The 13273-nt window shown below is 42.2% G+C and overlaps 1 protein-coding gene and 1 pseudogene across 2 annotated transcripts in view; both read left to right on the forward strand.

Annotated features, from left to right (window-relative positions):
• CPE (carboxypeptidase E) overlaps positions 1–13273 on the forward strand; it is a 103526-nt gene that overhangs the window by 69402 nt on the left and 20851 nt on the right. Inside the window, exons 1-2 of one of the 2 annotated variants that reach the window (XM_045019200.1) lie at positions 9999–10150; positions 11191–11387. In XM_045019200.1, the coding sequence (XP_044875135.1) occupies positions 10120–10150; positions 11191–11387 (228 nt within the window). In that variant the 5' untranslated portion in view covers positions 9999–10119. Of the gene's footprint in view, positions 1–9998; positions 10151–11190; positions 11388–13273 lie in introns of those variants that run through there. The other variant, XM_045019199.1, reaches the window with a different exon arrangement.
• Positions 3888–4569, forward strand: LOC123371154 (annotated as a pseudogene).

Genomic DNA, 13273 nt, shown 5'->3' on the forward strand with positions numbered 1-13273 from the left:
CCCTCCCCCGCACCACGTGGCTGGTAGCAGGGAAGATCCCAGCTAGCCAAACGCAAAAAAGCTCAGCGCCAGTCACCTCCCCGCTCCTTCCCCTGCTTGGCTAAATGCAGGGAAGGATTTCTTTTAAGCTACAGGCAAACAGCCCAACCATCTCTGTCCCCTTAATTAAATTCCTGAATTTCAACCAGGTTACCATGAATTATATCACTCTCCTGAGGATAACACAGTGAGATAAAGAACGGATGTTGCTTGAATGCCAGCAAACACCGGGACCATACGCAGCTAGGCTTTGTCATGCAATGATGCCAGATTACTTGCTACATGCATGGCGTGGTCAAGTGACCTACCATGGAGGACGGAATAAGGCTGCCCTGCCCAGAAACTTTCTGCAAAGGCTTTTGGAGTACCTCCAGGAGAGCTTCATGGAGATGTCCCTGGAGGATTTCCGCTCCATCCCCAGACATGTTAACAGACTTTTCCAGTAACTTTACAGGCCGCGAATGCATCCCAAGTCCTCAGGGCAAATTAATCTTTAAAAAATGCTTGCTTTTAAACCATGTTTTATATTTACAAAGGTACACTCACCAGAGGTCCCTTCCATAGCTTTGTTGTGTGGGATAGTGGCTTGGGAGGGCTGGGAGGGTAATTCCGTCAGGGTGAGAAAAAGCTCCTGGCTGTTGGGGAGAACGGAGTGCTGTGTGCTCTCTGCAAGCTCGTCCTCCTCTTCCTCTGCCTCATCTTCCCTGTCCGCAGAATCCTCAGGCATGGCTGAGATTACCACCCCCACCTCGGAATCCATAGACAGGGGTGGGGTAGTGGTGGCGGACCCCCCTAGAAATGCATGCAGCTCAGCGTAGAAGCGGCATGTTTTTGGCCCTGCCCTGGACCTTCCGTTTGCTTCTTTGGCTTTCTGGTAGGCTTGTCTGAGCTCCTTAACTTTCACACGGCACTGTACTGAGTCCCTGGTGTGGCCTCTCTGCATCATGGCCTTGGAAATTTTTTCAAATGTTTTTTCATTTCGTCTTTTGGAACGGAGTTCTGTTAGCACAGAATCCTCTCCCCATACAAGGATGAGATCCAGTACCTCCCGTGCGGTCCATGCTGGAGCTCTTTTTCGATTCTCAGGAGACTGCATTGTTACCTATGCTGATGAGCTCTGTGTGGTCATCTGTGCTGGTGAGCTCTCCATGCTGGCCAAACAGGAAATGAAATTCAAAAGTTCGCGGGGCTTTTCCTGTCTACCTGGCCAGTGCATCCGATTTCAGATGACTTTCCAGAGTGGTCACAATGGTGCACTGTGGGATACCACCCGGAGGCCATTACCATCGAATTGCGGCCACACTAACCCTAATCCGACATGGCAATACCGATTTCAGCCCTAGTCGGGGAGGAGTACAGAAATCGGTTTTAAGAGCCCTTTATATCGATATAAAGGGCTTCATTGTGTGGACGGGTGCAGGGTTAAATCGGTTTAACGCTGCTAAATTTGGTATAAACATGTAGTGTAGACCAGGCCTGAGAGAGATCAGTCAGGCTGCAGTCATTTAGGCCTGGTCTACACTATGCGTTTAAACCGAATTTAGCAGCGTTAAACCGATTTAACCCTGCACCCGTCCACACAATGAGGCCCTTTATATTGATATAAAGGGCTCTTTAAACCGATTTCTGTACTCCTCCTCGACGAGAGGAGTAGCGCTGAAATCGGTATTGCCATGTCGGATTAGGGTTAGTGTGACCGCAAATCGACGGTATTGGCCTCTGGGCGGTAACCCACAGTGCACCATTCTGACCACTCTGGAAAGCAATCTGAACTCAGATGCACTGGCCAGGTAGACAGGAAAAGCCCCGCGAACTTTTGAATTTCATTTCCTGTTTGCCCAGCGTGGAGCTCTGATCAGCACGGGTGGCGATGCAGTCCCAAATCCAAAAAGAGCTCCAGCATGGACCGTACGGGAGATACTGTATCTGATCACTGTATGGGGAGACAAATCTGTCTATCAGAGCTCCGTTACAGAAGACGAAATGCCAAAGCATTTGAAAAAATCTCCAGGCTATGATAGACAGAGGCCACAGCAGGGAGTCAGCACAGTGCTGCGTGAGAAGCGTAACGGAAAGCCAAAGAATCAAATGGATGCTCATGGAGGGAGGGAGAGGGTTATGAGGACTCCAGCTATCCCACAGTCCCCGCAGTCTCCAAAAAGCATTTGCATTCTTGGCTGAGCTCCAAATGCCTGAAGGGTCAAAAACATTTTCCCGGGTGTTTCAGGGTGTATGTCGTCAATTTACACCCTTCCCCACCCCCGAAAGAAAAGGAAAAAAATCGTTTCTCACCTTTTTTCAATGTCACCCTATGTCTACTGCATGCTGCTGGTAGACGGGGTGCTGCAGCGCTGAACACCAGCATCCCCTTCCCGGTGGCAGACGGTACAATATGACTGCTATCCATCATCATCATCAGCCCGTGAGTGCTCCTGTTGGCCTCAGTGAAGTCGGCTGGGGGCGCCTGGGTAAAAATGGGAATGACTCCCGGTCATTGCCGGCAGACGGTACAGAAGGCTTGGTAACCATCCTCATCATAGCAACTGGGGGCTGAGCTCCATCAGCCCCACCCCCCTTTCATGTCTAAAGAAAAGATTCTGTACTGCCTGGACTATCATAGCAGCGGGAGGCTGCCTCCCCCTCATTTTATCTCACTAAAAGTCAGTGTTTCTTATTCCTGCATTCTTTATTACTTCATCACACAAATGGGGAGGACACTGCCACAGTAGCCCAGGAGGGTTGGGGGAGGAGGGAAGCAACGGGTGGGATTGTTGCAGGGGCCCCCCTTAGAATGGCATGCAGCTCATCATTTCTGTGGGATCTCTGGGGCTCTGACATGGAGCGGCTGTGCTCTCTGGTTCTGTAGTACACTTGCCCCATATTCTAGGCAGGACTGACTCTATTTTTAGACAAAACATAAAGAAGGGAATGACCCAGGGAGTCATTCCCATTTTTGTCCATGCGCCCCCGGCCGACCTCAGCGAGGCCAGCCAGGAGCACCCATGACAGCAGCAGACGGTACAAAAGGATTGATAACCGTCATCGCCAATTTCCAAATGCAAACGGTGCAAAATGACTGATAACCATCATCTCATCGCCAATTTACAATGGCAGACGGTGCAATAGGGATGGTAATCGTTTCTGCTACCTTGCAAAGGCAAATGAATGCTGCTGTGTAGCACTGCAGTACCGCCTCTGTCAGCAGCATCCAGTACACATACGTGACAGTGACAAAAGGCAAAACAGGCTCCATGGTTGCCAGGCTATGGCGTCTGCCAGGGCAATCCAGGTGAAAAAGGGCGCGAAATGATTGTCTGCTGTTGCTTTCACGGAGGAAGGATTGAGTGACGACATTTACCCAGAATCACCCGTGACACTGTTTTTGCATTGGGATCTCAACCCAGAATTCCAATGGGCGGGGGAGACTGCGGGAAGTATGGGATAGCTACAGGATAGCTATCCAAAGTGCAACGCTCTGGAAATCGACGCTAGCCTCGGTACATGGACGCACACCGCCGAATTAATGTGCTTAGTGTGGCCGCGTGTGGGATTGAATGTGAGATGCTGAAGGCTTCTGGATTGAGAATTGTGAGTGAAGGGCTGGCTTTGGGCTTGTTCTCATTGGCCAGCTAATTGTGAATAGGTAGACAGGTGTGTAGAATGATAATTACCTTATGAGTTACAGCTGCGGCTGTGTGGGTTTAATTAACTAATTAGCAATTGTGATTGCTTATCATGTTGTATATAAGAGCATGCTGGGAATGAATAAAGATGGCTGCATACACACACACTCTCTCTCTGCTTGGACTTCGTTCCTGCTCTTGCGATGCAACAAATGGTGACCCCGATGTGATACAGACTTACAGTGCAGTGAACTAGTCAGAACAAGCTGGATCATCATTGAAACAAAACACAGTGAGAGAAGTACAGCTGTGGATGTTTCTCTTTTGAAGGTAATCATCAGAAATGAATTTAAGGAGCGTTACTCGCTGAATCCAGAGTATATAACTGATGTTGTGTATGAAAAACCTTATATCACTATTGAACTGAAACAAAATGTTTCCCAGAAGTCTGCCAAGAGTGTGGATATATCTGACGTGGCTTACTACTTTGAAAAAGATGTCAAAGGTGACTCACACTACAGATAAACATCAGTGAAGAACCTCTAAAATTTGATCAAGCTCTAATCTACTATGTTGATGAAAAGCCCCCAGAGTTTTCCATGAAACGTCTGACTGCTGGTATTATTGCAGTCATTGTAGTGGTGGTACTAGCAATTGTTGCTGGAATTATTGTACTGGTTATCACTAGGAGAAGGAGAGGAAAGTATGAGAAGGCTGAGGCAAAGGAAATGAATGAAATGCAAAAAGAACTAAACCCATAACTGAAGTCACTAGAAGACAAATCGTGAACTATCAAGAAGGCAAACAGAACTAAAACAAGATAAGTACTAGTACCACTGTTGCCAATCTTGAATGAAGATAGTGTTGGTGGCCTGAATTGATAAAAAGAAAAAGAAGGACGCGCCTGAAGTCCCAGCGTCGAGCGGCCGGAGGAGAGAGAGAGAGAGAGAGAGAGAGAAAAAAAAAAAAAAACGCACGGCGTCCGAGCGAGCAGCTGAGAGCTGCAGGGCGTCCGAAGAAAGGAGGCGTACCTGACAAGTGGCTGGGAGCCGCAGGGTGTTCGAGTAAGCGGCTGGGAGCCGCAGGGCATCTGACAAGGGAGGCACACTCGAACCAAGAAGTGAGCAGCTAATATGGGAACTGCTGCGTCAGCAGATTTGATACGCATCACGGAGCGGTGGGGAGAAAAGTTCCCCTCTGATGCGTTATCCCGCCTGTTGCGGTGGGGACGAAGAGGGGGACTTTCCGTTCAATCGAGTAGTAATACTGTTTGGGAGCGGTTGGGCTGTGAGCTCTGGAAATCAGTGGCTCAGGGCGATAAGAAGGTTTTCTCCCTGAGTCCAGTATGGCTCACCGCGCAGAGACGATTGAAGGAGCAGTTCTTACAGCAAAAGGTAATGGTGGAAGCTTATCAAAGAGATGCAAGTTCACAGGACCAGCTGATTAGTGAATTAAAATCTACAAAGAAACGGCTGGATTTGGAAGTGAAAGAATTAAAACGGGAGTTACTGAAACTTCGAAGTGAAAAGCAGTCCATTGATGTTGAATGCTCAAGACTTCAGAAGGAAGTATCCCAGGTTCACCAGCAGATAGTGGAGTTAGAAAGCCACCTCCAGTCAGTGCAAAAAGAACGGGATGCACAAATCGCTGATGGAGGAAATAACCAGGTTTCCCATGAACGGATTCAAGCTTTAGAGATAGAGCTGCAGGCTGTTAGCCACAGTAAGATGATGTCAGAGAAAGAGCTGCAAGAAGTAATTTCACTTACCAGCCAGGAGCTTCGAGAATCTAGGAGAAAGATAAAACTTTTGGAAGAAATAAACAAGAAGTTGGCCCTCGAACTGGAACATGAACGGGGGAAGCTCACTGGTTTTGGTCAGTCTAACATTGCTTTGCGAGAGCACAGCACCATTCTCGAAACAGTACTAGCAGAGAGAGAGGCAGACCTGGTGCAGCTGAATCTCCGGGTTCAAGCAGTCCTAAATATTCAAGCTTTACAGACTGCCTTCGAAAGAGAAAAGTCAAACGTTAATAACCTTCAAAGGCAGGTTGCGGCAGCCAAAGTAGATGCAGCACATAACCGTCGTCATTATAGAGCTGCGGTTCTTGAGCTGAGTGAAATTAAGAAGGAGCTACAAGCCAAAGAACTGCTTGTCCAAACCCTTCAGGCTGAAGCAGACAAACTACACGCTATTATTGAATATGCTCATGCCTCTTTTAAGGCGCTCCTTTTAAGACAAAAAGGGGGGATTTGCAGTGAGCGGGCAGACGCCTTGGATAAGACGCCTGCCGCTCGGTTGCTGCAAGCTCTTAATTGGTTACATCTTGGTAAAAACAGCCAGGTGCCCCCCGCGATTAAACATGTCAACGGGATGACTGGGGAAGAGCAGGGTGCGGCCCCCCGACCCTCGGTCAAATGGTTTGATTATCAGCAGCAAATATGGAAAGGACCAGTTGACTTGCTAACGTGGGGCAGGGGTTATGTGTGTGTTGCCACTGATGCGGGTCCCAGGTGGATGCCAGCGAGGTGGGTCCGGCCTTGGTTGCGTCCTCCGGAGTGACGGCAGGCAGATGCGGAGGAGCCTCACGAGACGCGCTCAGATGTCGCGAAACCAGAGCCCCCGGAGGAGAGCTGTTTGTTAGCTCTGCCAGGACTTTTTCTGTCTGATCCTCCATGAATGAATTACTCACTTGAGATGATTTTTTGTGTTTGAAAAAAAAATCTGTGTGGTACCATGCAATTATTATTTAGAACTAAGATTTATGTTTTATGTTCCTTGTTATGTTTTGTGTTGTCTGTTTTCTGGCCAGAATTGTTGTTGTATTGTCATGTGGTTTGATGTTTTTTTCTTAAGACCCCCCACCACCCTCAGTGTCAGTTTGATCACCTGACAGCTGAGGGATGTTTTCAAAAAAAAAAAAAAAAAAGGGGGGGGGGTCCTGCAGAGGTTACATTATTTGTTTATTGTGTTTTGTTTTGTTCGTTTGATGTTTTTGAAATTATATGTTAAGGATTGAATGGTCATATAGGTTGATCTTATAAAGTTTTGTTTATGATAGGTTATAATGTTATGCTGTTATGAGTTGCAAATGTTTTATGAATAACATAATATTTGATTAAGATAGATTGTGGTGTTATGCTGTTATAAGTTAAAAATGTTTGGTGAATGTTTTTATCTTGTTTTCCTTTTTTCCTTTTCTTTTGATTGTAAATAAAGGGGGGAGATGTGGGATTGAATGTGAGATGCTGAAGGCTTCTGGATTGAGAATTGTGAGTGAAGGGCTGGCTTTGGGCTTGTTCTCATTGGCCAGCTAATTGTGAATAGGTAGACAGGTGTGTAGAATGATAATTACCCTATGAGTTACAGCTGCGGCTGTGTGGGTTTAATTAACTAATTAGCAATTGTGATTGCTTATCATGTTGTATATAAGAGCATGCTGGGAATGAATAAAGATGGCTGCATACACACACACTCTCTCTCTGCTTGGACTTCGTTCCTGCTCTTGCGATGCAACAGCCGCGTGCACTCGACTTTATACAATCTGTTTTAAAAAAACGGTTTCTGTAAACTCGGAATAATCCCATAGTGTAGACATACCCTTAGTTTACAGGGTAACAGAAAGCTATACTGTATTTCCTCTCTTTTTCTCCATCTGATTTTTTTTTCATATGGACCAAAGAAATCCATTACATAACCCCCAAACTTTTATTTAATTGATCCCCAGAGAATTTCTGTCTCTCTGAACTACAAATAAAATCACAGAGCATGAAAAAGTCCTCAAATACAGTTAGAGTAATGAATTTCCTCTTGGCAAGAGCTCCAAGATTTGCAACATTGTGTAGCTGCAGGAATAGTTTACAGGTTGTGATATTTAAAAATGACAGGCAAATGGAAGTAATCAGAAACACTAACCCTATTACCTAAGAAATATTGCTAGCTTTTCCATAGGGGATATGAGAGAGCAGAATGTCCTTTCTAAGGTTATTTCCAACTCATTTGCAAAGCCATTTATAAACCACTTTAATCTTTCAGCCGTTACTCTTTCGTCATATGATTTCCCCCGCCCCATTCCATGACATTACTTATTATACATTTCTTCCATGTTAACTCTTAACATTACAACAAATGTAACTGAATGGCATCCTCTGGACTCATAATTTATTTGATTAATAGATTCCAAATGTATCTGTCTGTCTATGAGTTCAAACACTTTAAAGCTCCAGGAACTTCTCAAACCAATATTTTAAAAGCATTATTGCCTTTAAACAGGCATTCAAAGAATTATCTGGATGTTTATTTATTTTTTTTTAAACTTGCATTTGTGATATAGCCTTTATTTGAAAATAAGTGGCTCTTCTATAAATTATCTTTAGTTGGACAATCTAACATTAGTTCCGTACGTTGTGTTTCTAGGAAATAATTGAACAAGACCTTAGGTGACAGTGCCTTTAGAAGTGGTTAGTGACATGTAGCAGTGCTTGTCAATTTGTCACCTGAAAAGCTTAACATTTTAAAACACTTCTTCCTTAATCAGTTCTCAGGCTCTAATGTACTCTGAGGTCAGTTCAGGATTGATGTAAAGGCCCTCTAAAAGCCAGAGTAACTGAAGGAGTTCGTGCTTTACCAAAGATATTAAATTGTTTTAGAAAAATTCAGTACTGAATTGCCAATAAAAATATTGCCACTTTTTCATTTAGTTTTTACTATCAAGAGCCAGTCCTAAAAAAAAAAAAAAAAAAAAAAAGGAATTCTTTGGAAGCAGAAATTGAGGCAAGCTGCTTCTGTTTTGTGATGACCTTATTAGATGGTGATAATAAGATTATCTTTTAATAATAATATTTATAGGACTTTTCATCCATAGATAAAACTAAAGCACAGAGAGGTTAGGCCTCCTTTTCAGAAATTGACTCTAATTTTGAGTGCCCAAATTCAGATATCTGGGGGGTGGGGTCTAACGTTAGACATCCAGTTACTGAGCGCTCAAATTTAGATGCTGTTTTTGAAAATTGATTGAAATGACTCTTGCATTTCTCTAATCCTGAGCCATGGGAATCAATTGAGTCAATTTCATGTTTTGTTTTTAGTCTGTTTCACTTTTAGGTTTTTGGATTACAAACACTGGAATTCTTCACTGAAAACTTGTCTACACATTTTAAAAAAATCAACAACATAGAAATACTTACCCTGGTCTTAGGTTTTGGGGAAGTTAATTTTTACAAAAATCAACATTTTACATAAAATTTGAATTGACAGTGTCTTTTCACAAAAACATGATGTTCTATGAAGGATTATAAATTGTAGTAGCCGTATTCAGAAAGGGAGCAGCAGATACCTCTACTGGCTCTTAAAGGATTTCTGGACAGACAGACATGTGGTGCCTTAAAACACTGACAAGTGTTTTAAGTGTTATAATTTTCTGCCTGAAATTACAGGGAAAATAATTCTGATTCCAGCAGGTAAATTGCATGTTCATGTGCTTAATGTGAATGAGCTCTAAAGTTGAAATACTCAAGTGTAATATTGAGTAAACTGCAAGGGTATGAATGTTGGTTTATTATCATGTCACATAGAAAAGCACATTGGTAAATGAAGTTTTAGCATATGCGCAATGTGCCTGAGGTGACATGTGATCAGGATTCATCACTGAATCTGGTCTGCTGGTTGGATCATTGTGACATCGGAGGTAACTCAGCCAGTCATCACTCCCTCCCTCCAGTTCATTAGCATACTTCAATCCCATTGCTTGAAATGATTCAACAAATGAAACTGCAGGTCAGGACTGAGGTGCTTTGAAGGAGTTCAGGACAGGAATAACAGGCTGCTTCAGATCAGTTGCTATATAGGTGGAGTAGGAAAGAGAATAGAGATTTGCACTGTGGCCCCCTCCACACTATGCCTGGTTCAGGCAAGATCATTTACCTTTGCCTACTCAAAACTGTTTTAGTTCATCTAACCATGTCCACTTAGTGCTATAGGCAGAGATTCCTCTGCCTGCAGCACTAAATGGGCATGTTAAGGGGAGACATGACCCAGGCAGGCAGAAGGGTTAGGGTTAAAGGTTAGGATTATTGGAGTGAGTGAGTGATGATTGGCTACATTGCCTCTGATATCACTGTGCTACTGCTCATGCTCCTCTGCTTGAAGCACCAAATGGACACTGTCAAGAGGAATGTTATTGATAGAAAACTGATAAAGCAATGAAGAGAAGAAGAGGAGTTGGTTTTAGAGGGTTTAACAAGAACGTTTGGGTTTAGTGGTAGTAACCTGTAAAATTGCTACAGGTTCAGGGATAAAGTTTTTCTAAACCTTTGATCATTTTTGCTGCTGTCCTTTGGATTCTCTCCAGTTTGTCCACATCTTTCCTAAAGTGTGATGCCCAACACTGGACACAATACTCCAGCTGGAGCCTCACCGGGGCCAAACAGAGTGGGATAATTACCTCCTGTGTCTTACATATGACACACCAGTTAATAGAGATCAGATCAGGTATTCAAAATTAGATATTCAAAGCATATCATTGAAAGACTCCATGATCAGATGAGGGCAGTTATCATGGAATAAAAGTTAAATATTCATATCTAGAGATGAACACAGATAAAAAGAAAATTAACCCCCCAATCCTGCAAACACTTAGGAATATGCATACCTTTAGCACAAGAGTCCCCTTGATTTCAGTTAGAATTCTCATGTGCTTAAAGTTAAACATGTGCCTGAACGTTTGCAGGATCAGGGTCCAAGATATTACCTTCAAAATAATAAATGCATATAAATTCTTCATGCCTCTAGGGACCACAAACTCTCTCCTGCACATTCCTCTTGTATCTAAAGCTACAATGATAATGACCAATACGCATAATTTGGGAAGATTGGAGTTTTTATTTAATTAAGGAAAAAATACAGATTCTACTCATCAAGGTACTGCACTAAGTCTATAAGTCTGAAGTGAATGTCTCAGGCAGTTGTTAAATAGGACTTTCAGACCACTAGGAGCAGTACCTATTCATTGGAAGGGTTATAAAAAATATAATTCCACTTTAAAATATTTGCAAGTAGTGGGTGTTTTATCCTAGCCCTAAAATGACATTAACAATTAAAAGATTAATTTAGCAATACTTTTCCTTTCTTGAAAAGTGAATTTATTCTTTATAAACAATAAATGTATGAGCTAAATTTGGATTATATCAGTCGCGCAATGTAAATACAGAGATACACCATTAATATTAATGGTGCATTTACACTGGTATACTGGATCAGAATTTGGTGTCTTTTCTCAACTCTTAGACAAACTCCTGAATAAGGATTACTTTATTTAATTAGCTGGATTGTTCTGAAAATCTAAATTCACTGTCCTGAAGGAAATTTTCAATCTCTCTCTCTTAGATCTTCAGGGACAAAGGATGGGGACATAGAACTGTAATAATAGTGTTAGAAACAGCTGTAATATGGATCTGATCCACACTTTGTCCATAGGCTTTGGTGAATATTCTTTGCATCTGTCTAAGGAATGTTTCTTCTTTGTGTTGCAGGGGAGCCTGAATTTAAATATATCGGGAATATGCATGGGAATGAAGCTGTTGGAAGGGAGCTGCTTATTTTCTTAGCTCAGTACCTATGTAATGAATACCAGAAGGGAAACGAGACCATTATCAACTTGATCCACAGCACACGCATCCATATCATGCCATCCTTAAATCCAGATGGGTTTGAGAAGGCAGCATCCCAGGTTTGTAAGCCAACGTATATAAGAATTGTAATCACTATCTGTATCTACCTCCAACTCAGTGAAAAACACCACTAATATAACAAGTTCAGAAATATATGAAGTTTCACTGCAATGACTTTTGATTAGTCCAGCTGAAATACTATTTTTAATAGTAAAATACATTGTAACTGGCCTCTTTAATAAGGCATATGATACAGCTAGGCAAATACTGCAAAAAATTGTCTCCAAATATTCCTTTTAGTTTAACTAATTCGCTGTATTCATGACCTTTCTTTTGTCACATTTCATAAATATTCTATCAAATAAATTCACTGACCAGAATGTTTTCCCTCCAAACAGCAAATGGTAATGGAATATTGCAAAATATTGGTGGAAGAGTAAGTGTTTAAGTAATAATTAAGAGCAAGGCCAGCTCCAGGCACCAGCCAAGGAAGCAGGTGCCTGGGGCAGCCAATAGAAAGGGGCGGCAGTGCGTCCATTGTTGGGGTGGCACGTCCGGGTCTGCTGTGGTAATTCGGAGGCGGGTCCTTCCTCTTCGGTGGCACTTTGGTGGCAGCCCAATCGCTCCGCTTCAGTCTTTGGCGGCAATTCGATGGCAAGTCCTTCACTCCCTCTCTTCCTCTTCAGCGGCAGCTCAGTCGGGTTTTTCTTTTTTTCTTTCTTCGCCGCTTAGGGCAGCAAAAAAGCTGGAACCAGCCCTGATTAAGAGTATTCTCACTGGAAACCTGATTCTAAGAATTACATCCAGCCAATCAGGGAACAGAAACCTGTTATGTGACTTATATGTCTCATAAAACTGCTTTAATTTCAACTATCAAAGACTCTGAACAAGCGTCTGCTAAACCAACTACTGACCAAGAATTATTCAGCAAATTTAGGATAATTTAGGATAATGAATACAGTCAAGAAAATTGTGAACTTATCATGCAGATCTAAAATTGTATTAATGGATTACTCATCCACCATTCTGCACTTAGGCACACTTGTAATTTTACTCCAATGAATAAACCCATTGAAATGGATGGGACTACTGACATGCTTAAAGTTAAATATCCGAAGAAGTGTTTTCAGGATTGGGGCTTCAGTGTATGGTCACTATTAAGAAGTATAATTGCACCTTTAATAAATACGTGATTATTATTATGATTTATAATATAAAATATCAAATAGCTATAGTTTAGGTCGCTAACAAAATATATTTTCATTAGACTATGAGTACATTAAATTGTAAAGATTACTACTATAGTAATTTTGAAGTTTACCACATGAAAGCTTATATATTATTAAATAAGCAAGATTCTGTTTCTTAAAATATTGTTAAACTCATGGAAATGAAACAGTTGTGTTTGAATCGGTTACCATCACTATTTCTAAAAAATGTTCAGTATTAGCACTCCCTCTAGTGGCAGCAAAGTGGAATCTCTATTTCCCACAAATTACCAGCTGGTGGCCGTACGTCTTACTCAAGTTAAATCACTTTTTGTAAAACTTTGATTTAAAATGGGAAAGAACCTCTTTCCTGCCTTCAGAAGGAAACTGGTCTTTACATGTATTGCTTTTAGTGTTACTAGAATTTTATTTGTATAGTGCTACAGTATACAGAGCTATATGGCAGGTTTGATACACCCCGCAAATTAAACCAAAACGATATCTTTGCCATGAATTTTCCATTAGCTAAAGTTATAATGAGAGAGAATACAAATAATCATCAGAGAGTAGTTATGTACACTCTGTCACTGGTCGGCTTCAGGGAATAGATATTTTTTTTAATGCAAATTGAAGCATCATAGCCAAATCTGGAAGTTCTTGCTAATGCAAAACTCACGTTGTTCCTGATCCCTGAGAAATTCTGAACAGCTGCAACTCTCCTCTGGATGAGGAACATT

This window comes from Mauremys mutica, chromosome 5 (assembly GCF_020497125.1).
Source record: "Mauremys mutica isolate MM-2020 ecotype Southern chromosome 5, ASM2049712v1, whole genome shotgun sequence".
Taxonomy (NCBI): Eukaryota; Metazoa; Chordata; order Testudines; family Geoemydidae; genus Mauremys; species Mauremys mutica.